Source organism: Neoarius graeffei, chromosome 8 (assembly GCF_027579695.1).
Source record: "Neoarius graeffei isolate fNeoGra1 chromosome 8, fNeoGra1.pri, whole genome shotgun sequence".
Lineage (NCBI taxonomy): Eukaryota > Metazoa > Chordata > Actinopteri > Siluriformes > Ariidae > Neoarius > Neoarius graeffei.
This window is the reverse complement of record NC_083576.1, coordinates 93,365,155-93,391,457: the sequence shown is the minus strand read 5'-3', so window position 1 is coordinate 93,391,457 and position 26,303 is coordinate 93,365,155. Positions and strand designations below refer to the sequence as shown.

The window sequence follows — 26,303 nt, the reverse complement described above, 5'->3', positions numbered from 1 at the left end:
TGTAAATTAATCTTAAATTAATGTTATGTTAAATTATGTACATTTTTGTTTTTAATGTTCACGTTTATATTTTTAATAAAGTATTATTATTATTTACTTTGTGTAATAGTGCATATTTTATTTAATATTAATTATTCTATCTGATATTCATGATATAAAAAGTATTTAAATGCAGCTATAAAGTGCTGCATTTTTAAAGGAGTTGTTGTGGGCGGGGTTTTGGGTTGTCACGGTGGTGACGTGGTCATGGTAACGCCACGACGCTTCGCAACCCGGAAGTAACCTTAGCTTGTGTGAGGGTAGCGTATTAGCGGGACGAAATGTGAACAAAGGTATATTTAGTTAACGAGAATTATATTTATATAGATTTACTTTAAGTCTAGGATAGATTATAAAATATTCTCTGAACGCGCGAGTCATCTAACGGACACAGGAAGTTCAGGGCAGGAAGTTAAAGCTGCAGTTAATTTGTCAGCATAGCAATGTTTAGCTAAAGCTCAGAGCTCATGCTGTGATCATGGGATTTTATGAAGTGTATTCTCACCCGGTTTTAATCCGGTATAAAGCCAGAGTGTGTTCCCGGGCTAGTGTGTTTGTGCTGGTGGTGTATCTGCTCACTTACATCCCTCCTCTACTCATCACCTACAGGAGCCAAGGTAAAGAACTCATACCCCCTCTGAGTTTAACAACAGCAGTGTACAGGAGATTAAAGCAGGAAAGAAATATACAGAGGGTCAACTAGTAGTTTCTGTGTGTGTGTGTGTTACAGGGTTCTGGCTGAAACAGAGCTCCTATGAAGAGCAGCCTGTGGTACAGTTCCAGTATGAGATGCTGATGATGGGTGTGACGAGTGTTAGTGGAGAATACGTCGCATGGAGCACCTTCTCCAACTTCAACGCCCTGCTGGGGGACAAACTGCGCATTCCCACTGTGTCTGTGAGTCTGTCTGTGTATCTGTCTGTTATTTTATATCCCCTGTCTGTCCTTTTGTCTATCTGTCTATCTGTGTGCCGGGTTGCAGGTGCAAGAGAGCGACAGGAATGGCGATGGGAAAGCAGACCGTCTGTCTCTGCAGATGTCTGTCCCTCTGACCAGTGAAGAGCAGATCTACAGCATCCAACTCCTGCTCACCTTCTCCTACCAACTCCGCGTACAGCTTTATACTCCATAACATTCATCATAACGGACAGTGAACAGAACTCGGATACTACAGACATTTCTTCTACAGATTCTGTATAACGAATCTCTCTGTCTCACGCTCTGTCCCCTCCTGTCTCTCTGTAGCGGATGTCGGTGGTGGTGATGCAGTCGATGGTGTTGGTCCAGGCCTCGTCCCCTGTCCCTGTGTCTCAGCTCTTCATCAGTGGCGATCTGAAGCTGCAGCAGAAGGAGCCTCTCTCTCACCGCGGTGTACACACTCACTATAACGTGAGTGGAAACTGTTCAGCTCTGAGTGGGGACACACACACATACTGCTGCTCAGTTGAATGACCTCCCCTCAACCTCAACTAGGAAGTGAAATCAGTTTAATAAATTCAGGATAAACTGTCAGTGACGCCCATGTTCTTGTAATACAATAAGTTTAACTTTTAGAAAATCATTAAACTCTGTGTGTGTGCATGTGTGTGTGTGTGTGTGTGTGTGTGTACTGATTTCTCCTTTTTTTGCTGTTGACATTTTTTGCTGAGCTCCTCCTGTGTTTGTTCTTCAGGTGTCTGTGATCAACTTGGCGAGTCCTTTCGCAAGCTCCTACGACCTCAGCACCATCATCAGGAACTATCAGGAGAGAAACTGTGTGTGTGTGTGTGTGTGTGTGTGTGTGTGTGTGTGTGTACACAGCACTGAAGTATTGCAAAAGCATTTTATAGTCACGGTCTCTTTCTTTCTTTCTTTCTTTCTTTCTTTCTTTCTTTCTTTCTTTCTTTCTTTGTGTGTGTGTCTGTCTCTCTCTCTCTCTCTCTCTCTCTCTCTGTTTCTCTCTCTCTCTCTCTCTCTCTCTCTCTCTCTCTCTCACAGTAACCACGTATCTGTCGTGTCCTGTCCCAGTGTGGACCGTCGGTCGAGCAGCGAATGCTCCATTTGAGATTAAAGCAGAAATCCGTTACCCAGTGGAGACAGTGACATATCCTTTACACACGGTGTGTGTGTTTTATTTTTAAAACTCTACACTCATATCATCTTTTTTCATTTTAATCCATTTACGAATTTCTTGTGAGGAAACCTGAGTGACTGCAGATGTGAGTTAGCTCTTCATGTCTGACTTTTCCTACTTCAATACGTTTACAAGTCGAGCTGGACGTCTCGTATAAAAAGAGGAAACGTGATTTATTCTTGAATTAGTGTGTGGTGTGACAAACCCAGTGCCAAGCAGCCTGAAGTGAAGGGTGTTTTCTCACTTGGGCTGTTTCAGTGCTCATCCGGAACGTTATGTAGCGCTCTTGCTTCTTAATTTAATAATAAGAACAATATGAACAACCACATCAGCTAGGTTCGAAGAGCTGGTAATGAGTTATTATAAATCATACAAATGAATTGGAGAGTTTGGTACAATTGAACAGGTGACAATTTTATTGTCCTCAAAACAGAGCACTATAAAGTGCAAGCAGTAATATAAAATTAAACCACCCAAAGAGCTCTTCCCCAAATTGAAATAAATTAAATGTGTGTATGTAGAAAAGTTCTTGAGTGTGTGAATGTCTTTTCCAATGTTCACAATATTACTACGTTGCTACCCGGGTAGGCTTTAAAGATCTTATCTGGAATCTGGTTGAGATTTGATTGGTCAGTCGGTCAGTCAGTCAACTCAATCTGTAGGCAAATCCTTGCTCGCCGGCTGGCCACACCGGTGGGTAGGAGTCTGTCCACAGTCCTCAGATCTCAGATGGCTCGCCACTGAACCGCACTCACGGTTCAGAATCAGTTCTGTCTGGAATCATAAAAACCAATCGGAGTTTCGTGGTGAAAAATACAACAGACTGGAACGCTGTTCACGTTGGCTTTCACTTCTTGGATAGATCTTTTCCTTTCGGACGTTAGGCTCGGTGTACTCTTAGTGTCAAGGTGGAACGACGAACTAATGTGGTTGGCATAACAACCGCTGAATATGGTGCCCGTGTGCCACCCTGAGGTCAAACTGTGCTATAACATTTTACTGTTAATAATAGCTAAATGGTAACCATTTCCTATGGGTTACACCCTCCCGCCTTGAATCAGCCTGAGTCTCTTCAGGAGCTAGTCTGAAGCTCAAATAGGATAACTATCATAGTTATAGATCTGCTATTTTTTCAATTGCCTGGTCAAAGCTTTCCAAGAAACTCTGGGCAAACGAGATAAAGGGCTTTCCCCACTGGGAGTATCGGAAGCGTTCAGGAGGTTGTCGAGCTCTTTCAGATCTGCAAGTGGAATTGTTACTTTCCTTTTCCTCGTCGGGAGTGCAAGAGATGGGTACCTCAATGGACTCCGCATCCTGGCGAACTGTCACAGGTCCTCCATCTCCAGAGTCCATTTCTCCATTTGCAGTCTCCTCCAATCCTTCATCTGTAGTGTTTCCAGTAAAGGGCTGCTCAGCCACAATCTCAGTCTGAGGTTCAGGACATGCAGAGCTGACATCATGCTCAAACTGGGGCTGAGAAGTTGAGGGGTTCACAGACGAGGATGGTAAGCAGTCGCCTTGAGCTGGAGGTGCACTCTGTTGTTTTCTCACTGGGGTGTCACACACTTTCCTGCTTCTCTCCTCAGGTAAGACAGATGACGGGGTTGTACAGGTAGGTAGGTCATCGCCATCCTGGGGCTGAGAAGTTAAGGGATTCACCAATGAGGATGGTAAGTACTCATCTTGAGCTGGAGGTGCACTCTGTTGTCTTTTCCTTGGAATGTCACACACTTTCACAATTCTTCCCTCAGGTAAGACAGATGACAGGATCGGACAGGTAAGTAGGTCATCATCAGACTCTGTAAGTATGTCATTCTCAGACTCTGAGGGGTCATGTGAGAGTTGGGGGTGACTTTCCCGGGTTCTTGGGCGATGAACTTTGGGTTTGGTGGGTCTTTCTTCCCCTTCTTCAGTTAGGTCACCGCAGGGAAGTAAGAGATCTCTATGCAGGGTTCGGACAGGACCATCTCCACTGACAGGCTGGACTTTGTAGACAGGAAGGTCTCCCATCCTTTCTAGAACTTTGTACATGGTGGACTCCCACTTGTCAGCGAGTTTATGCTTATTCCGCAGTCGCATGTTCCTCACCAACACTTGATCCCCTTCCTCCAGTGTTGATTCTCTAACAGCTTTATCGAAATGACGCTTGTTCCGAGCAGCAACCTTTTGTGAGTTTTCCTTGGCGATCTGATAACTCTCTTGAAGCCTCGCTTTCAGTTTCTTGACATATTTGGAATAGGACTTTGGAGAACCATGCTTTGCAGGTAGACGGAAGGCAATATCTACTGGTAGACGGGGTTGCCACCCGAACAATAGCTCATATGGGCTGAAACCAGTGACATCATTCTTTGTACAGTAATAGGCATGGGTAAGTGGTTTGACATAGTCACGCCAGTGACTTCTCTGTTTATCTTTCAAGGTTCCCAACATGCCTAAAAGAGTTCTATTGAACCTTTCCACTGGGTTTCCTCTTGGGTGATATGGGCTTGTGCGCACTTTAGTGATGCCTGTGAGAGCACACAGTTCTTTTATGAGCTGGTACTCAAAATCCCGGCCCTGATCACTCAGCAGTCGCTCTGGAAACCCGTAATAGACCAAGAACTGTTCCCGCAGAGCCTTTGCAACAGTAATGGCCTTTTGATCCTTTGTGGGTATGGCCACGGCATACTTGGGAAAATGGTCTGTTATGACCAAGATGTCTTTGGTATTGTGATTGTCAGGCTCCAAGGACAGGTAATCCATGCATACCAGCTCCATAGGACGCGTTGTTTGGATGCTTACAAGAGGTGCTGACTTTTCAGGTGGCGTCTTCCTTCTGACACAACATCCACATGATTTGATTTTCAGCTCCACGTCTGCAGCCAATCTAGGCCAATAGAATCTTGACCTGACCAAGTCGAGAGTCTGTTCCAAACCCATATGCCCCATATCGTCGTGCAGGCATGTGAGAATGGTGGGTCTCAAAGACTTGGGAGCCACAAACTGGTAAGTTGTGTCGCTTTCTAATTGACGAGTTCGGTAGAGAAGACCATCTCTCAACTCCAACTTCTTCCATTCCTTTAGCAGTAGCTTGAATTCCGGAGAGTCAGGAACAAGATCGAGGTTGGCCTCACCTCCAGCCTCCAGGGCCGTGATGACCTGCCCAATCACAGGGTCGGACCTCTGATACTGTTGGAGTTCCACCTGGCTATACGAAGGTATGCTGTAATAGCCCAGGGATTCTTCTTCTCCAAAGACATCTGGCACTGCATCAGGGTAAAGAGCCAGGGATTCTACTAGGGTGATGGAAGGTAAGTTGTCGTCGCTTTCAGATAGGAGATGGCGTTGACATAAGACAGCAACTGTGTTAGCTGGAAGGCTTTGTTGGTTGGGAGATGAAGAAAGATGGTGTGAAGTGAACTGTTTGATCCGTTCTCTGTCCTCCAGAGATGCGTCGTCATCAGCCAGAGGATCATGAGGCTGCCTGGAAAGACCATCCGCATCCTGGTTGCTCCTTCCAGCCCGGTACTTTATGTTGAAGTCAAAAGTGGAAAGCCAACGGTAGCTGGCAGCATCCAGTTTAGCAGACTTCAGGACGTACATCAGCGGGTTGTTATCAGTTACAACCGTGAATGGATTCCCATAGAGGTAGTCCTGGAACTTTTCCACAATGGACCACTTCAGAGCCAGAAATTCTAATTTATGGGCTGGATATCTCTTTTCACTTGATGAAAGTCCCCTACTTGCATAAGCACTGACTCTCATTTCACCTTCTTGTTCTTGATAAAGGGCAGCCCCCAGGCCTGAAGTGCTTGCGTCTGTGTGGAGCACATATGGGCATTTTGGATCAGCGAAACCGAGGACAGGCGCAGAGGTAAGTTTCTCTATGATTGTCTCGAACGCTGTTTGACAAGGAGTTGTCCAACGCTCATTAAATGGCTCTTTGGGGTTGTAGTATCTTCCCTGACCAGAGGTTCTCTGGACCTTCTTGTGAGGTGGGTAGCCCCCGGTGAGGTCATTTAGGGATCTGACTATTTTTGAATAGTCTCTGATGAAGCGGCGGTAATACCCTGCAAACCCGAGGAAGGACTTGAGCTCACTGAGGGTCTGGGGTCTTGGCCAGGTGTGGAGGGCACTGACTTTGTCAGGGTCAGTCTCGACTCCTCTACTTGAAACAATGTGGCCTAAATAGCGCACTGAGCTTTGGAAGAAATGGCATTTCTTGGGAGATAGTTTTAGGCCGTTGTCTCTCAGTTGTTGAAGGACATGCTTCAGCTTGGTCTCATGTTCTTCCAGTGTGCTTGAAAACATGATGATGTCATCGAGGAACACCAACACTTCCTTCAGATTGATGCTGCCCATCACTTTCTCCATGAGACGCTGGAAAGTGCTAGGTGCATTAGTTATGCCTTGGGGCATGCGGTTGAACTCATAGAACCCCAAGGGGCAGACAAAGGCGGTCTTGGGCTTATCACATTCCTCCATCTCGATCTGGTAATATCCGGATTTTAGATCCATCACGGAAAACCATTTTGATCCAGCAAGGGCTGAGAAGGCTTCCTCGAGGTTGGGAAGTGCATAAGCGTCTTTGATGGTAAGCATGTTGAGCTTGCGGTAGTCAACACAAAGACGGACCTCTCCACTTTTCTTCTTCACAACGACGATGGGTGAAGCATATGGCGACTCTGATTCACGGATCACTCCTGCATCAAGGAGGGTTTGAAGATGCTTTCTCACAGCCTCATAGTCGTTTGGGTGGATTGGTCGGGATCTTTGCTTGAATGGTGTGTCATCTTTCAGGTTGATATGGTGTCTCACTTTGGACGCATGTCCAAAATCCAGGTCGCTTTGAGCGAAGACATCACTGTAATCACTGAGACTCTTTATCCTGTCTTTCCATTTCTCCGGAAGAGGTGAATCATGGAAGTCAAAGATGAGTTCAATTTTGGCAGGTTCCTTTCCTGTGTCTGGAGAGATTGCACAACATGCCGCGGTCCCTTTGTTGGAGTCTGGTGGGCTGACGTGAATCGCTTCAGGAGTGTGCAGCTCAGCGATGACGCAATTGGAAGGAAGGGTCACAGCATGCTCATTCTCATTCCTGACCCACACAGATAGTTTGCAGGGTCGGTGCCTGGGCAGAGTGACAAGACAACTCTCTACAAAGATGCCTCCCGGCAAGGTGGATGATTCTGGTTGTTCAATTACAGCATACTGACTAGTGGTGTTTGTTCTCATAGATCCTTCAAGGCAGACCCTCTCTCGAACAGGGATAACTTGCTGCCCTTTGTTTTTGAGCATTGTTAAGCCTATCAACCCTGAAGAGTTCTCTCCGTTTCTGAGCTTAAGTACACGGATAATCTGTCTATAACCATAGACAGAGGATAGTTTGTTTGGATTTCTATCATTACAGTGTTCTTCATACAAAATGTCAAGTGCATTTGTCCCAATAAGTATGGGTGAGTCGAGATTACTACGGATGTCTGGAACAATTAATGCTAAAGCAGAGATTTCAGGTTCCGTTTCAACAAATTCTTTTGGGAATTTAAGACTAATGGGAACATAGCCTAAGTACGGGACATTCTGACCATTTGCACCCTCAACATCTAGGGTTGTGAGGGGTTGGATGGGAAGTTCTGAGAGATGTTTGTTGTAGAAGGAGATAGATATTGTGGTAACTTGAGACCCTGAGTCGAGAAGGCAATTACAATCAATCCCTGACACAACAACATTAGCTACACATTTCTGTCCTACAAGTCTCTGAGGTAGTCTAGTTTGGGTGTCTGCTTTGTGGGAGTGGATGGAGACTCTAGATTTTGGTTTGGGACATTTTTCATTTACAGCTCCTGATAGTCCCTCAACAGGAACTGACTCTAGTTTAAATTTTCCCAAGCTGCCTGCTTTTGTTTCAGCTCTTTATTTTTCTGCTCAACCAATTCACGGTTTGGCTCACTAGTGCAAGATGGCTTGATATGGCCGTTCTCGCCACAATTGAAGCAATACCATGGTCAAGATTTCCTTTTGTGGTTAGATTCTGCAGAACTTGGGGGGTTGTCCTCAGTGGATGGTTTGGTTTGGGACTTCGGTTTCTTCTTGGACTGGCCTTGCTTTGCGGTCAAAGATGCTTTCAGAGAGGCTATCTGCGCTTGCAGCGCTTCCATCTGCTTTTCAAGCTTTTGAGTGTGACTGGGGAATGCCTCATTTGAAGATGCTACTGCACTGATGTCGGGGACATATTCATTTGAGGTGAGAGAGTTCAACTGGGCTTTAGCTTTGTTGAGGCCCAAATGCTGTCTCATTCGGTTGGATTTAGCAGCTTGGCGGTCCTCCTTGGTACGTAGCAGGAGAAGCAGCTCAGAGAAGGAAGGCGGTTTTGTTTTCTTTTGCTCTAGCTGCAGACTGGTTATCAGAGCATTGTCCCAGCAGCCCCGGCAGAACTGTTTGAGCAGCTGGCTATCTGTTTCACTAGCAGCTAGGCCACCCTTCTTGACGACTTTGTTCAATGTGGCCTGCAAGCATTGCACATAGATAGATGGCTTCTCTCCAGAGTCCTGGTTGGTGGTCAAGAACTTGGCAAAAAGTTCATCTCCGTCCTTGACAATGCCATATGCAGAGTCGAGCAGGGCAAGATACTCATGTGGGGTGGAACTAGGACCTAGATGCTTGACAAAGTTGGCAGCAGGCAGAAGAAGGCTCTCAATGATTTTCCTGGTGGTGTGTTTGTCAGATACAGTGGGGTCTCCAAGTTGGAACTCTACATTGCTGTGCCATGTCTCATAGTCAGACTCTGCAGTTGGGCATGGTGTCTTCCCAGAGAAGGGTCTGATTCTGGTGTTTCTATAATACTGAGGTGATACATCAGCATTCCTAATGACATGCTCAACCACTACTTTTTGCACTTCAGGGGGGGTCAAGCAATCAGGGGGTATGTATAGGGGTTTGTTCTGAGGCAAAGGGAATGCATGTGTGCCTGATTCAGGTGAGGGTGTGTCATGTTTGCAGGAGCAGGCTCTAACGCTAACATTAAGAGCTGGATCATAGTCATTAGTGGGCAGGACCTCTTCATTTAATTTTGACGTGTCTGGTTCAGTTAACTGCATCTGGGTAGATTTTTGAATCCTGGCTAACTCGTCCAATAAAACTTTTTCAAAATTTGTCCCACTAAGTTTGGCAACATTCTGTAGTTCGGCTAGATAGGTCTGGGTTAAGGAAAACCCTTGCTCGGCAGTATACAGATCAGACAGAAGCTGAATGTGATATGTATCCTCAGGCTTACTAGTGGGCCTGTTACATGGTAAGATATCCTTCAAAAGCTCTATAGATTCACCCGAACTAAATTCTACTATGGATGAGTCTCAGAACTTAGCTGCAGTGCTATGTACCTCAATAATTCTTTCAATCTTACCATACTGTTCTAAATACTGGAAGGCTTCATCAGTGGGTTCACCAGCTAGACCACTAACTAGAACTGCATTGGGAACTTTTATGTTTTCATTCCTAACCACATCCATGCTTGCAGTGTTACCAAGGACTGTCTGTAAATAAATTATCTTAAAATTTAAAAAATGAAAAATAAAAATGTCAAGCTGTTCAATTTTTATATAAACCAACTCCTGGCTGGCTCGCCAAGTGTTATGTAGCGCTCTTGCTTCTTAATTTAATAATAAGAACAATATGAACAACCACATCAGCTAGGTTCGAAGAGCTGGTAATGAGTTATTATAAATCATACAAATGAATTGGAGAGTTGGGTACAATTGAACAGGTGACAATTTTATTGTCCTCAAAACAGAGCACTATAAAGTGCAAGCAGTAATATAAAATTAAACCACCCAAAGAGCTCTTCCCCAAATTGAAATAAATTAAATGTGTGTATGTAGAAAAGTTCTTGAGTGTGTGAATGTCTTTTCCAATGTTCACAATATTACTATGTTGCTACCCGGGTAGGCTTTAAAGATCTTATCTGGAATCTGGTTGAGATTTGATTGGTCAGTCGGTCAGTCAACTCAATCTGTAGGCAAATCCTCGCTCGTCGGCTGGCCACACCGGTGGGTAGCCATTTCCTATGTGTTACATTTGCATATAATCTTTGTGCAAATGCAAATACAACTAACGAACTCGGACCTCTCTAAAGCGACCCACGAGTGAACCATACGTACCTCTGAAGGTAGTCTGATTACAGCTCAGTCATTTGTGGATCGTTTCCTGGGCCGCTTGATTTGTTCAGTGTGAAAATGAAGATAGCGTCGCTCCGGGAATCGGTCACCAAACAGAAAAACAACTCGTCTGGCTTAATAGAAAAAAAACCCCAAGAATTTCATGCACAAAGTTTTAATTTATTTTCTGAAATCAACACAGGGTCAAAAATTATAACCCCCCATCCACTGAGATTAATTCAGTGGAGCTGAAAATTCAGAAAGGTCTTTTAACTTGTCAAGGCCAAAACCTCTTAACTTCCTGTTAATAATTGACACTCATTAGATTGGCCAACACATAGTACAGTGGGAAAGTCCCAGGAGCTCAGGGCAGATGTAAGAACGAGGATCAGAGATTTACACTCAGGAACGTCTCTTGGATTCATCTCTAAACAACTGCAGATTCCAACATCATCAGTATAACTTATTGGGAGATGAAGCCACTTTGCTGGAAGAAGAAACTGATTCCGCTGGTCAGGAACAACCCAGGAACCACCAAGGCACAGACTTGCCATGAACTGGAAGCTTCTGGAACACTGACTACAGTCCAGAGAGTTTTACATCACCATGGACTGAGAGGCTGCTGTTCAAGAAAGAAGCTCCTGCTCCAAAAGCCACACCTTCAAACTCCAATAAAGTTTACAACTGATCACATGGAGAAAGAAAAACATTCTAGAGGAAAGTAGATCACACAGTATGACAGTCAGTATCTCTATGACATAAAACATGAGTTGATTTTGATGGTTAAAGCATATCCGCAGAGCCATGGCCTCACTTTCGTTTATAAATGCCTTGAGACTTCAAGAATGGCACAGGAATGGTTTTAAGCGTTAACAATAAGTCTAATATAGTAATTTTTACGATTAAAGTGATTTATATAGATAGCGGTCTGAGTGAACGACCTTGATGTCCGTGACGTCACAGCAGGAAGTCTATCGGTCTCATCGCCATTTCCGCTATACTAAAACACAGCTGACTGCAACTCCGATCCTCCATTTTGAGCTAATTTATCGCCATGCCATGTAGATGTGTTGTTGGCGGGTGCAGCAACACGACAGAAGGTGGATTTACGTTGCGTTCACGGCCCAAGAATGTTCAAATTGCAAAGATCTGGGCGTGTTTTACGAGAAGTTCACGGGCACATTGGGTGCCTACGAAGTGGTCTCTCCTCTGCTCTGCACATTTTACTGAAGACTCGTACGAGACCTCTGATCTGTTGAGGAGCGTTGGCTATAAGCCTAGATTGATACCAACAATTAAAGGAAAAGAAAATTACAAGAAAAGGAAAGTCATCTCATCTCATTTAGGGTGTTCACACGGCACATATTTGCATCGATGCTGCACCGATGTATTTTGTTGCGATATATCTTACACCGGTGTAAATTTTGTGCAGCGTTCACACGTCACAACCCTGCTTACTAGAGAGAAGCGTGTTAGCACCGGTGCAGCCCCACTTGCGGTCACACGGCAGTTTCTGCGACCGTGCAATAGTAGCAAAAACTTTATTACTATCATTTCCTTTGATAGTAATAAAGTTTTGATATCATTTCCTTTTATTACTATCATTTCCTATCATTATTACTATCATTTCCGATAGTAATAATGCGGAAATGAAATATGCGCATGCGTGAAAATGTACTTCCTTTTCCCGGTTGTCATGGCGTCACCAAGCGCCGGGAAAACAACGTGGATGAAGACACCCGTGTTGCCAGATATTGCTGACGTTTTCCATTCCAAAATATGTTCAAATCCGCTAAAATGCACTTAAAATCCCAATCTGGCAACACTGGAAGACCCGCAGTTCTATTGTTGATATTCGCCATTTTGGAAGCGCAAAATAGACTACCAGGATGTAAATTATGCAATGCCCGTATGTAATCAACTCTCCTCACGCGTAGCGAGTCTACCCCTGTAGCGTTCAGACGGCCCATTTTATATCGGTGCTGCCCCGCAAACTAGCATTTACTCTGGAGTAAATTTCTTAAACCACCTCCCGAGCAGGGTTAGATTTGCACCGGTTTAAGCAGCTTTCAGGGGCGACACCGGTATAACTTGTACCGTGTGAACGCTCTACCGGGGCAGCCCCGGTGCTACACCGGAGTAAAAGTTGCCGTGTGAACACCCCTTTTATCTCTAGCCGCTTTGTCCTTCTACAGGGTCGCAGGCAAGCTGGAGCCTATCCCAGCTGACTACGGGCGAAAGGCGGGGTACACCCTGGACAAGTCGCCAGGTCATCACAGGGCTGACACATAGACACAGACAACCATTCACACTCACGGTCAATTTAGAGTCACCAGTTAACCTAGCCTGCATGTCTTTGGACTGTGGGGGAAACTGGAGCACCCGGAGGAAACCCACGCGGACACGGGGAGAACATGCAAACTCCACACAGAAAGGCCCTCGCCGGCCCCGGGGCTCGAACCCAGGACCTTCTTGCTGTGAGGCGACAGCGCTAACCACTGCACCACCGTGCCGCCCAGAAAAGGAAAGTATTTATTTATTTAAAAAGGAAAGTGAGTTCAGTTGCACCAGTTCTCCCGGAGTGAGCCGAGGGTTGTTGCTAAAACCCGGGATGGAACGGGACAGGACATATCGCTCGGGCAGTGACCTCCCTGCAGTTGTTGCTAAAACCGGTGATGTCTCGTTCCGTCCCGGGTTTTAGTAATTGCCTGAGCCGAGCAGTAATGGCGGAATGCACAGTGTGGAGAAAAGTGAATGAGTGGAGCAGCCGTCTGATTTCTAAACTGAATATCACTGCCATCTCGCCCTGATGTGGAAGAAGCGAATGAATAGGGAGGGAAAGTAATCTCATCGCTCTCTACTGGATGCGTTCCAACCTCTATGACAAAATGAATGGGAATATCTTTTCAAAAAATTACATTTCGGGTTACACTTCAAAGTTAAGACAATGGCTTCCATATGTTGTGCATGTCAGGCAGCTCTATCGATCCTGGTGATCATACTTTATTTTTTCCACCGATTTGAATTGTTTTGAATGTTTTTTTAATAAGCTGATCAAAGACTACATGGACCCGACGTCGCATATGTGACGTCACCGCAAGTCTAGCACCTTTCCAAATCTGTAGCAGGTAGCGGCGGCGAGTAGCCTACATCAACATGCCGATTTGTATAGCGTGGTTGGCGGAGTATTTCTGTACCAATAAGAAATGCATCCCTCGTGGGGATAACCATTACACATCAGGGCATGTAGTCAACTGCCGCTATTCACAGGGAGAGCTGTCAGCACTCGTAAGGGCTAATATGAAGAACAAAACTTATCAAGCCTACTGCTGACGTAACATGAGCGACTCTGACTAGACAGTTTGGTTGTAGTCCGTTTCTGACAGGTTAGGCGCAATTTCGATCTTTTAAAAGACAGCGAAATTTCACCTGATACTTTCACAGTTAGTAGATAATCCCAACATATACAACATATTTTTTGGGGGTGTACAAGTTCCACGTCCTAACCTCGTGGGATTTTTTTTTTTTTAAATCGGGTCTATGGGATTTTCAATAGTATGGCTCTCGTCTTAGGAACGCTACCACTAGGAGCGCTGTGTTTCACTTTCCCTCCCTATGGAGAACTGAACGAACAACTGAAAGTCAGATTGTTTCAAAAACAATCGGCCACAAGATCGGCCTTCAAGAAGCGAGAGCACAGACGGGTAAGCGCCGACTCTCATTTGGATAAAAAAAACACCACGTTGTTTCCCTGCATTTAGATTAATCCATGTAATTTGTATTGTGTGTTTAAGTTAGCGGTATGAGATTATTTAATTTGCTTCAGAATGTGATTGTCTCAGTTCATCTGATTATTTAATGAGCCTTTTACGTTTTATCAGTGAAAATGCATGCATGTACATGTGTGTTGCATAAGTTATAGCACCCATCCTGTTTTAATGAGAGTCAACCCACAATCAGTGAAGTCAAATCGGTCTTAGTTGAGCGAGTCGGTAACGGGATTTCTTACTTTCACCATAAATGTTTATTTATATGACTCTGGTCTATAGCTGTAAAAGGCCTCGGCCTTAAAACCGGTGACCACTGTGACGTCACGCTCTCAGGACTGGCTGGCTCAGCGGGGCAGCGCCAATCACAACTTTGCCGTTGATTTTAACTCTCAAAAATATTAGGGATGAGCGAGTACAGCATTATCTGTATCTGTTAACCATATGAATTATCCGTATCCGTGCTCGGAGTGGGCGGGGCCTAACCCGGAAGTGGGTCTGGTTGTCTTGAAATGGGCGGGGCTTTAACCAGTATGTTATTTTAAGCATGCAGTTGATATGGGTTGATCAGAAATTGTTATATTTATTGCTGATTAGAAAACTATTTACAGGACAGCATCAGCATTGAGCTTCAGATCACTGGTTTTGATCACGATAGCAAACGAACTATTTACAGAACAAGTTTTGCAACAATGAATACAACACATGCGGTTGCAATTATGAAATGAAATGTAATGAACAAGAGTTTTCATACTCAACATAACTTTCTTTTTTTAACTTTGAATTTTTTTATGATCAGTGTGATTTTTTTTTTTTTTGGTTCTTTTTTTATTTTTTTTATTTCTACACCAGGTGTGTGTGTGTGTGTATATCTTCTCGTCTCGTCTTCTTCCGCTTATCCAGGACCGGGTCGCGGAGGCAGCAGTCTAAGCATGGAAGCCCAAACTTCCCTTTCCCCAGACACCTCGGCCAGCTCCTCGGGAAGAACACCGAGGCGTTCCCAGGCCAGCCGAGAGACATAGTCCCTCCAGCGTGTCCTGGGTCTTCCCCGGGGCCTCCTCCCGGGGGGACATGCCTGGAACACCTCCCCAGGGAGGCGTCCAGGAGGCATCCGAAAAAGATGCCCGAGCCACCTCAGCTGGTTCCTCTCGATGTGGAGGAGCAGCGGCTCTACTCCGAGCTCCTCCCGAGTGACTGTGCTTCTCACCCTATCTCTAAGGGAGCGCCCAGCCACCCTGCGAAGGAAACTCATTTCAGCCGCTTGTATCCGCGATCTTGTTCTTTCTGTCATTACCCAAAGCTCATGACCATAGGTGAGAGTCGGAACGTAGATCGACCGGTAAATTGAGAGCTTCGCCTTTTGGCTCAGCTCCTTCTTCACCACGACGGACCGGTAAAGCGACCGCATCACTGCGGAGGCTGCACCGATCCGCCTGTCGATCTCACGCTCCATCCTTCCCTCACTCGTGAACAAGATCCCGAGATACTTAAACTCCTCCACTTGAGGCAGGACTTCTCCACCAACCTGGAGAGGGCAAGCCACCCTTTTCCGGTCGAGAACCATGGCCTCGGACTTGGAGGTGCTGATTCTCATCCCAGCCGCTTCACACTCGACTGCAAACCGCCCCAGTGCATGCTGAAGGTCCTGGTTTGAAGAAGCCAACAGGACAACATCATCTGCAAAAAGCAGAGATGAAATCCTGTGGTTCCCAAACAGGATTCCTTCCGGCCCCTGGCTGCACCTAGAAATTCTGTCCATAAAAATTATGAACAGAACCGGTGACAAAGGGCAGCCCTGACGGAGTCCAACATGCACTGGGAACAGGTCTGACTTACTGCCGGCAATGCGAACCAGACTCCTGCTCCGTTCGTACAGGGACCGGACAGCCCTTAGCAAAGAGCCCCGAACCCCATACTCCCGAAGCACCCCCCACAGAATACCACGGGGGACACGGTCGAATGCCTTCTCCAGATCCACAAAGCACATGTGGACTGGTTGGGCAAACTCCCATGAACCCTCGAGCACCCTATGAAGGGTATAGAGCTGGTCCAGTGTTCCGCGACCAGGACTAAAAACCGCATTGTTCCTCCTGGATCCGAGGTTCGACTATTGGTCGAATTCTCCTCTCCAGTACCCTGGAGTAAACTTTCCCTGGGAGGCTGAGAAGTGTGATTCCCCTATAATTGGAGCACACTCTCCGGTCCCCTTTCTTAAAAAGAGGGACCACCACCCCAGTCTGTCACTCCAGAGGCACTGTCCCCGACCGCCACGCGATGTTGCAGAGGCGTGTCAACCAAGACAGCCCCACAACATCCAGAGAATTGAGATACTCAGGGCGGATCTCATCTACCCCCGGTGCCTTGCCACCGAGGAGCTTGCAAACCACCTCAGTGACTTCGGCTTGGGTAATGGACGAGTCCACCTCTGAGTCATCAGCCTCAGTCTCCTCAGTGGAAGACATGACGGTGGGATTGAGGAGATCCTCAAAGTATTCCTTCCACCGCCCGACAATGTCCCCAGTCGAGGTCAACAGCTCCCCACCCGCACTGTAAACAGTGTTGGCAGAGTACTGCTTCCCCCTCCTGAGGCGCCGGACGGTTTGCCAGAATTTCTTCGAGGCCGACCGATAGTCCTTCTCCATGGCCTCCCCGAACTCCTCCCAGTTCCGAGTTTTTGCCTCCGCAACTGCCCGAGCTGCCGCACGCCTGGCCTGCCGATACCCGTTGGCTGCCTCAGGAGTCCCGGAGGTCAACATGGCCCGATAGGACTCCTTCTTCAGCTTGACGGCATCCCTTACTTCCGGTGTCCACCACCGGGTTCGGGGATTGCCGCCACGACAGGCACCGGAGACCTTGCGGCCACAGCTCCGAACAGCTGCATCCACAATGGAGGTAGAGAACATGGTCCACTCAGACTCAATGTCCCCCGCCTCCCTCGGAAGCTGGGAAAAGCTCTCCCGGAGGTGGGAGTTAAAGACCTCCCCAACAGAGTGCTCGGCCAGACGTTCCCAGCAGACCCTCACCATACGTTTGGGCCTGCCAGGTCTGTCCAGCTTCCTCCTCCGCCAGCGGATCCAACTCACCACCAGGTGGTGATCAGTTGACAACTCAGCCCCTCTCTTCACCCGAGTGTCCAAGACATAGGGTCGGAGATCAGATGACACGACTACAAAGTCGATCATCGACCTCCGACCTAAGGTGTCCTGGTGCCACGTGCACTTATGGACACCCCTATGCTCGAACATGGTGTTCGTTATGGACAAACTGTGACTAGCACAGAAGTCCAATAACAAAACACCACTTGGGTTCAGATCGGGGAGGCCGTTCCTCCCAACCACGCCCCTCCAGGTGTCACTGTCATCGCCCACGTGAGCATTGAAGTCCCCCAGTAGCACAATGGAGTCCCCAGTCTGAGCACCCCTCAGTACCTCTCCCAGGGACTCCAAGAAGGCTGGATACTCTATACTGCTATTTGGCCCGTAGGCACAAACAACAGCAAGAGCCCTCTTCCCAATCCGAAGGCGCAGAGAGGCGACCCTCTCGTTCACTGGGGTAAACTCCAACACATGGCGGCTGAGCTGGGGAGCTATAAGGAAGCCCACACCAGCCCGCCGCCGCTCACCACAGGCGACTCCAGAGAAGTGGAAAGTCCAGCCCCTCTCGAGGAGCTGGGTTCCAGAGCCCAAGCTGTGCGTGGAGGTGAGCCCGACTATCTCTAGCCGGTACCTCTCAACCTCCCGCACAAGCTCAGGCTCCTTCCCCCCCAGTGAAGTGACATTCCATGTCCCAACAGCCAGCCGCTGTGTCCGGGGATCAGGTCGTCGAGGCCCCTGCCTTCGACTGCCACCCAATCCACACTGCACCAAACCCCTACTGCTACCTCTGTGGGTGGTGAACCCACAGGAGGTCGGGCCCACGTCACCTCTTCGGGCTGAGCCCGGCCGGGCCCCATGGGCAAAGGCCCGGCCACCAAGCGCTCGCATACGAGCCCCAACCCCGGGCCTGGCTCCAGGGTGGGGCCCCGGCTGCGTCCTACCGGGCGACGTCACGGTCCTGGATTTTTTCTCCATAGGGGTTTTTTGGTGAACTGCTCTTGGTCTGGCCTGTCACCTAGGACCTGTCTGCCTTGGGAAACCCTAACAGGGGCATAATGCCCCCGACAACATAGCTCCTAGGATCATTCAAGCACACAAACCCCTCCACCACAATAAGGTGGCAGTTCTAGGAGGGGTGTGTATATCTTAATTTATAATATTATTTATACCACTACTACCTAGAAAGTGTCAGACACTCAGTGCGTGAAGTAAAATAAAACTGGTTAGAGCCAACTGACGTTTTTTTAAAAAAAAACTCCGATGACTTGCAGAGAGAGAGAGAGCGCTGTTCTCTGTGTGAGTGAGCAGAGCGGTGTGTGTAGGGGAGGGGCGCTGTGTGTAGGGGAGGGGCGCTGTGACGCTGTGTGAGGATTTTCATTCAGTCCGAGCACAGATATTGACTCGTATTACTCGTATAATACTCGTCTCTCATCTCATCTCATTATCTGTAGCCGCTTTATCCTGTTCTACAGGGTCGCAGGCAAGCTGGAGCCTATCCCAGCTGACTACGGGCGAAAGGCGGGGTACACCCTGGACAAGTCGCCAGGTCATCACAAGGCTGACACATAGACACAGACAACCATTCACACTCACATTCACACCTACGCTCAATTTAGAGTCACCAGTTAACCTAACCTGCATGTCTTTGGACTGTGGGGGAAACCGGAGCACCCGGAGGAAACCCACGCGGACACGGGGAGAACATGCAAACTCCGCACAGAAAGGCCCTCGCCGGCCACGGGGCTCGAACCTGGACCTTCTTGCTGTGAGGTGACAGTGCTAACCACTACACCACCGTGCCGCCCATATAATACTCGTACTCGGCAAAAGTGCTTTATCCGTACTGGATACTCGTTTCAGCCGAGTATCCGGCTCAACTCTAAAAAATATATATATTTTTTATTCCCGATTTTGCAGCAGGGCGGCACGGTGGTGTAGTGGTTAGCGCTGTCGCCTCACAGCAAGAAGGTCCTGGGTTCGAGCCCCGGGGCCGGCGAGGGCCTTTCTGTGTGGAGTTTGCATGTTCTCCCCGTGTCCGCGTGGGTTTCCTCCGGGTGCTCCGGTTTCCCCCACAGTCCAAAGACATGCAGGTTAGGTTAACTGGTGACTCTAAATTGAGCGTAGGTGTGAATGTGAGTGTGAATGGTTGTCTGTGTCTATGTGTCAGCCCTGTGATGACCTGGCGACTTGTCCAGGGTGTACCCCGCCTTTCGCCCGTAGTCAGCTGGGATAGGCTCCAGCTTGCCTGCGACCCTGTAGAAGGATAAAGCGGCTAGAGATAATGAGATGAGATGAGATGAGATTTTGCAGCATACAAGAGTCAAGGATGGAGATACTATCCACTCAGAAATGTATTTAAAAATAAAGGTTCTGCGTATACAGTATCTGCTTTAATAGAATAGAATAGAATAAATCTTTATTGTCCACCAAGGTGGAAAATTATCTTTGGCTCACCATCACATATAACATGCAAACAACACACATTTCAACAACACAACTTGACAAACAGCAACACAACCAACAAACACAAAGGGTTATGCAAAATAGAATAAAATAAAAAAACAAATAGCAGTTATCATTGTCTGTAGATCACTCACTTTGTTGAGTTAAGAATGCTAATGGCATTTGGAATAAAAGATTTTTTAAACAATGTCTCCAGGGCCACCGCCGCTGTTTCCCAAACGCAGGAAATTCCAATCTTGGACACCGCTACTCTCAACCAATCAAAAAGAACAAAACAACAATCTCTTTCCTCTGGTCAAATCTGGTGGGCATTTGAACTGTTGAAGATGGAGATGGGGGGTTGGAGACGCTCGACACACCATTTGAAAGTTGGGAGCAGTTCAAAGGGGTTTTTTAGTGTGTGGTGCAAAACAAATGGTCGCCTTTTTACTGTGAAGAATTCCAGAACCGTTGAAAAAGCTAATAAGAACATCAGGCCTGGACAGCCACTGTACGATGCCAAGTTTAAGTACTCCTTACCCTAGGGTTAGGGTTAGGGGGCCACAAGTAAGATATTTATTTTAGGGAAACAGCGGCGGTGTCCTTAGCCTCAACCTTTTTTAAATACACTTTTAGCCAGAGGGGCCCTATAGCGCCTCCCAGACTTCAGAAGCTCAAATTGGCTAAAAAAAGGATGGAAACAGTCCGCCACTATTCTTGTAGATTTCCTCCTCAGCCTTTCGGTGTAGAGGTTAGCTAGATGTTTTTGGGGTTTTCCCACTATTTTGCTTACCACTGACACAATCCTATTTAATTTATTTTTGCACTTACAACTTAAGTGTCCGAACCAAGCAGGGAGACGGAATGTTAAGATACTCTCAATATGTGTTGTGTACACAAGCTCTAGAATCTGAGGGCTAACCCCAAAACAGCTCAATCTTCTGAGAAGGTTGAGTCTCTGAGAACATTTCTTAAAAATATAATCTGTGTTCTCAGTGAAACACAGCTGACAGTCAAGAAATGTGCCAAGATATTTAAAAGTTTGCACAGTTTCAACACATTGACCGTTGAGTGAGACTGGCTCTGTTGCCAGGCCTTGCTTCATACAGAAGAGTAGCTCCTTTGTTTTTGTCACATTTATTTCTAACTGGCTGTTATTACGCCATGCTTCCAGCGCCTTCACATGGGCGGAGTAGGTGGCCTCACCAGAGGGATCATTTTTCTGAAACAGGCCAACTAAGGCCATGTCATCCGCATATTTAATCAATTTAACAGTGTCATTATTAAGAACAAAATCATTTGTAAATAAAGAAAAAACAAGGGTGATAAAACACTGCCTTGTGGACAGCCTGTGCTTATAGTAAGCGCTCCTGATTGAGTGTCACCAACTGATGCCCTCTGAGGGCGGCAGGAAAGGAAATCTCTGATCCAGAGAATCAGGCCCCTGTCGACATTAAGATTGGCCAACCTTCTCAGAAGAATTTATAACTTTATAGAATTGAAAGCTGCACTAAAATCTACAAATAGGACCCTGGCATAGCCCTTAGTAAGTGTGAGCTGCTTTGAAACAGAGTCTAACAGAACCAACACAGCATCATCAGTACCTCTGTTACTCTTGTAGGCGAACTGAAGCGGATCTAACACACTGGCATCTGTAGTTGTCAAAAGGTCTACCAAAACTCTTTCCATAGTTTTACAGAGTTTCATGTATAAAAGTGACTCAATCTAAAAAGCCCCACACCATCACGCAGAACCTCGTCCGCCCAGGAGCTACAGCAACACCGGGAGCATCACACGGTGAGGAAATGGCTCACATACTCAAGACTATTCTGCTGTCAAATGATGCAATGGAGCGGTGTACTAATGCAGGGTTCGTGCAGGATTTTTGTGAAGACATTCAAGGACATTTCAAGGACCAAAATCAAAATTTTCAAGGACCACATCACGATGGGTACAATCAGGATAATGAACATTTGATTGAACTTTTGAATGAGGAAAACTGGTGTTTTGGGTTGCAAAAACCTTTCCAAAATACTCCACAACCAGTTTCACAACCATGATATTGACATAGTTTGTGTTTATATTTAGTATTCTTTGCTTTTTGAGGTGTTTTGGAGTTTACAATTGTTAAAGTAGCTCATGTGTAAAATGAGTGTTCATTTTAAATGACAATCGTGTCATCATTTTTCTACATTGATTTTGCTTCATTTCTCTAATTTTTCCTTTTTAATTATTACACCTAAATACACGGGAAGAATTTTAAGTATTTTTTTCAAGGAGTATTTATGATTTTTCAAGGAATTTTTCCTATTTTCAAGGAGTTTCAAGTGCCCTTGAAATGAGTTTCCAAATTCCAGCACTTTTCAAGGAGTTCAAGGACCTGCACGAGCCCTGTACTGACACAGCAAGCAACATTAAAAACCAGCTCACAGACAGAGCAAAGAACAATGAAAGATTTTCCAGTTTTCAACATGCTTCAGGAATGTGATTGTGTACATCTCGCCATTGTTCTTTTTTTTTTTTAGCACACAATCACTGACAGTGCAGTTAGGTAAATACATTTAAAAACACGTCAGAGTGTCACGTGGGATCACCGAGGAAGATGGCAGCATAGTTTCGTTGCTCCAGTGACCCACCAATTTAATCATATTATCCGTGCTTATTTACTCCTTATTCTGAACAGAATCCGAGTCAAGGTTTAAAATATTTAGTTGTGGGGGTGTCATGGCTCAGGTGGATAAGGCGCCATACCATAAATCTGGGGGCCTGGGTTTGATTCCGACCTGAGGTCATTTCCCAATCCCTCCCCGTTTCTCTCTCTCTCCCACTCATTTCCTGTCTCTATACTGTCCTATCCAATAAAGGTGAAAAAAGCCAAAAAAAAATCTTTAAAAAAAACAATTGGTTTCGTTCTTTTAACCACAGCCTTATATTTAGGCAAGAGATGGACAACGTTATGGTCAGATTTTCCGAGGGGCGGACTGCATACTGCTTTGTATGCCTCCAAAATATTACCATAACAAATTCTAAAATAGGGCGGCACGGTGGTGTAGTGGTTAGCGCTGTCGCCTCACAGCAAGAAGGTCCTGGGTTCGAGCCCCGGGGCCGGCGAGGGCCTTTCTGTGTGGAGTTTGCATGTTCTCCCCGTGTCCGCGTGGGTTTCCTCCGGGTGCTCCGGTTTCCCCCACAGTCCAAAGACATGCAGGTTAGGTTAACTGGTGACTCTAAATTGACCGTAGGTGTGAATGTGAGTGTGAATGGTTGTCTGTGTCTATGTGTCAGCCCTGTGATGACCTGGCGACTTGTCCAGGGTGTACCCCGCCTTTCGCCCATAGTCAGTTGGGATAGGCTCCAGCTTGCCTGCGACCCTGTAGAAGGATAAAGCGGCTAGAGATAATGAGATGAGATGAGAATTCTAAAATACCCCGACCACCCACTTTTTGGGGAATTTAGTTTGCTCCCTTCAGGCCGCCGTTTTAGAATTCCTGCTGTAAGGACAAGGCGTGCCAGAGATTCTTTTATTTTAGTGGCTATTAGGACCCTTAATTCATTAACTGACACCTAATTTTTTTTCCTTCTATTTTTTTCTGTAGTTACTGTTATTGTCATTGTTTAGTGGCAATAACTAACAGTGACAGTTATGGGTTGGGTGGGTTGGTGGGTATATCTATTTGAGTAATGTGTCTCATCTCATCTCATTATCTGTAGCCGCTTTATCCTGTTCTACAGGGTCGCAGGCGAGCTGGATCCTATCCCAGCTGACTACAGGCGAAAGGCGGGGTTCACCCTGGACAAGTCGCCAGGTCATCACAGGGCTGACACATAGACACAGACAACCATTCACACTCACATTCACACCTACGCTCAATTTAGAGTCACCAGTTAACCTAACCTGCATGTCTTTGGACTGTGGGGGAAACCGGAGCACCCGGAGGAAACCCACGCGGACACGGGGAGAACATGCAAACTCCGCACAGAAAGGCCCTCGCCGGCCACGGGGCTCGAACCCGGACCTTCTTACTGTGAGGCGACAGCGCTAACCACTACACCACCGTGCCGCCTTGAGTAATGTGTTTGTGTGTAAATATATTTATGAATGTGTCTGTGTAGTCCATGTCTGTTTTCTTAACTCATGTTCTCTGAATACCTGCTGTACACCAAATTTCCTTTTTAAAGGATAATAAATCTGAGCCTTGAACCTTGATAACACTGATCAAGCATCCGATTTAAACGTGTGGGACAGTCCACATATTGCTGAACAGTAGGCAGGTGTTCAGACAAGTTACAGGAGTTAAAGTCCTCAAGAACAATGACGGGCTGGTCTGCAGAACGAGCGAGCGTGTTATTGTAGCTCTCTGCTATTCTTTCCCCAGCTACATCATCATTAGACCCAGGCACATAAACAAGAATGACTGTGATCTGCCCAAACTCCCGTGGAAGGTAGAATGGTCTGAAAGAAACAGTCAATATCTCATAGTCTGGTGTGCACACTTGCTCGTGTATGCAATACCGAGTGGCCCAGCTGTTATCCATGAATAAGCACAGTCCACCACCGATGGACTTGCGTGAAGTGCGCGCATTCCTATCAGCTCTTAAAGTGGTATACCCTGGCAATCTTGGAGTTTCGTGATAGTCTTTAAGCCATGTTTCTGTCAAACACACAAGATTGCTTAGTCTGAATGTGTTGTCATGCTCGGCTCTTAACGCAAGTTCATCAAGTTTGTTGCTTACCGAGCGAACGTTGGACAAAGTGATGGCAGGCAGTGGAAATCTGCTGCAGCGTCTCCAGAGACGGTGCCTTAGGCCTCCCTTTGAGCCGTGGTTTTTCCCAACTTTCCTCCTCTCTGGCCATTTACCAGACTGTCAGATTTCCGCACAGTCCGCAGGTAGAATCGCGGGTGGGACTCCAACTGAGCGGAGGGAAAGCAGTTGTTCTCGGGTGTAGGTCAGATAGTCTTGTCGGCCTTTTAGGTAGCACCCCCCGGACACAACAGCCAACAGGCAAAATAATGTCCATAGGAAGGCGATTTTCATCATGATAGTAAAGTGCCGAGTGCAATAGCATTTCCAACAAGTGATAATCACCCTAGACAAATAAACTCTGATAACTACATTAAAACAAGTCTAAAAACACAAACAAACAGTGAGCACAGGGTCAGCGGATGGCCGCGCCCCCGGAAGTTAAGTTAAAATGGCTTCCTACTCTGTTTAAGCATCAAACATGCTTCTGGTGTTTCACTTAAATTTTGCTGCTCTGTTTTTCTTGATCATCAAAAAGCTGTGTGTTTTTCTTCTCCTTAACCGTGTGTGTTACGTATCGGCCGGGTTTCTGGGAGACGCTGAAGTTTGCCTGGGTTCAGTACGTCAGCGTGTTGCTCATCTTCCTCTGGATCTTCCAGCGCATCCAAACCTTCGTCTTCCACAACCGTGTCCTGCCCACTGTACCTGTCTCACTGCACAAGCCTCACTACTCCTAACCTGTTTGTGTGTTGTTTGAATGTGAATGATGTGTATAGTTTTATAAATTAGCATCTCTGTAGTTTTATAAACAAGTGTATAATCATTTTTGTACCTCAGTCAATAAACATGTTTGTTCAGACCTGTCTGTCTCTCAGTGTGTGATATAGAAATAGGAAGGGGGTGTATCGATGGACAAACACACTGTAAACACACTGTCTCACTGCCTGAGGAGTCATTTACTGATTTAATTGAAACACTCGACTGCTAGCTCACTTGTGTTTGCTCCATCTATTCTGTAAGTAACGCTAACGCCAGGATCAGACGACATGATGGGTTTGTCTTTCTCGATGGTCATCATGTCAGATCCCGACCATGTCTTGGTTGGGAGGCCATGGCCTAATGGTTAGAGAAGCAGCTTTAGGACCAAAAGGTTGGTGGTTTGAGTCTCATAAACGACAACATGTGTTCTTTTTGAGCAAGCTCTCTCACAGAACTCAACCAAAATGTCAGACTCTGTAGATGATTTACTGGAATTTTTTAATTTAAATATGACCCAAATTATGGATAATATTGCTCCATTCAAAATAAAAAGAGTCAATGATAAGCAGAAAGCACCATGGAAGCAGTACCCGGCTGTTAAACTGCTAAAGAGAGAATGTAGAAAGACTGAAAGAAAATGGCGCAAATCTAAACTTCACATCCATTATCAAATCCATAAAGAGATGCTTTGTAATTATAATTATGAAATTCGTAAAGCAAGACAGTCTTTTTTCTCCAACATCATCAGCAGGAATATGAACAATGCCCGTGTGCTATTTTCAACAGTAGAGAAGCTAACTAATGCCCCACCACAATTAGCACCTGAACTTCTATCAGTTAATAAATGCAATGAGTTTGCATCTTTTTTCAAAGGTAAAATTGATAAAATAAGGCAGAATATTTCTCATAATATATCTCAGTTGCAAAAAATTGAAAAACTGCAATCACCAATGACACAGATAGATAACTTCAACACAATGTCAGAATTTTGTTTAATTGATTATGAGACTCTTGAAAAAACTGTACAAAATCTCAGTTCTTCAACATCTGAACTGGACATTCTGCCCACCAACTTTTTTAAGTCTGTTCTTCATCTTATAATTACAGATGTGCTTCAAATTATAAATACATCCCTGGAGACTGGCATTGTTCCTGTGTCCCTAAAAAAAGCTGTTGTAAAGCCCTTTCTTAAAAAAAATAATCTGGATCCTTCAGT

At 46.0% G+C, this 26,303-nt stretch overlaps 2 protein-coding genes across 4 annotated transcripts in view; both read left to right on the top strand.

The window, feature by feature from the left end:
• The first annotated feature begins 260 nt into the window (after positions 1 to 260).
• On the top strand, positions 261 to 25,187 carry LOC132891049 (transmembrane protein 231-like). Of its 3 annotated transcripts, XM_060928514.1 has the most exons (7): positions 261 to 656; positions 770 to 936; positions 1,022 to 1,150; positions 1,285 to 1,428; positions 1,712 to 1,793; positions 2,017 to 2,122; positions 24,903 to 25,187. In XM_060928514.1, the coding sequence occupies exons 1-7, from the start codon at positions 518 to 520 to the stop codon at positions 25,063 to 25,065; spliced, it is 930 nt and encodes a 309-aa protein (XP_060784497.1). In that variant the 5' UTR covers positions 261 to 517; the 3' UTR covers positions 25,066 to 25,187. The 3 variants fall into 3 exon arrangements, with proteins under 3 accessions (XP_060784497.1, XP_060784496.1, XP_060784498.1); XM_060928513.1 differs by lacking the exon at positions 24,903 to 25,187 and having other exon boundaries at positions 1,712 to 2,110; XM_060928515.1 differs by lacking the exons at positions 1,022 to 1,150; positions 24,903 to 25,187 and having other exon boundaries at positions 1,712 to 2,110.
• chst6 (carbohydrate sulfotransferase 6) overlaps positions 2,133 to 26,303 on the top strand; it is a 75,628-nt gene continuing 51,457 nt past the window's right edge. The window contains exons 1-3 of the mRNA XM_060928504.1: positions 2,133 to 3,822; positions 3,904 to 5,779; positions 5,921 to 6,005. Coding sequence (XP_060784487.1) covers positions 5,764 to 5,779; positions 5,921 to 6,005 — 101 coding nt within the window. The 5' untranslated portion in view covers positions 2,133 to 3,822; positions 3,904 to 5,763. The remainder of the gene's footprint in view (positions 3,823 to 3,903; positions 5,780 to 5,920; positions 6,006 to 26,303) is intronic.

What these genes read in the sequence shown, in the direction of transcription:
- LOC132891049 (XM_060928513.1), top strand. Translation starts at nt 518, where the DNA reads ATGGGATTTTATGAAGTGTATTCTCACCCGGTTTTAATCCGGTATAAA. An exon ending in TGCGCATTCCCACTGTGTCT is followed by an intron (nt 937 to 1,021) that starts GTGAGTCTGTCT and finishes GCCGGGTTGCAG; the next exon opens with GTGCAAGAGAGCGACAGGAA. An exon ending in GTGTACACACTCACTATAAC is followed by an intron (nt 1,429 to 1,711) that starts GTGAGTGGAAAC and finishes TTTGTTCTTCAG; the next exon opens with GTGTCTGTGATCAACTTGGC.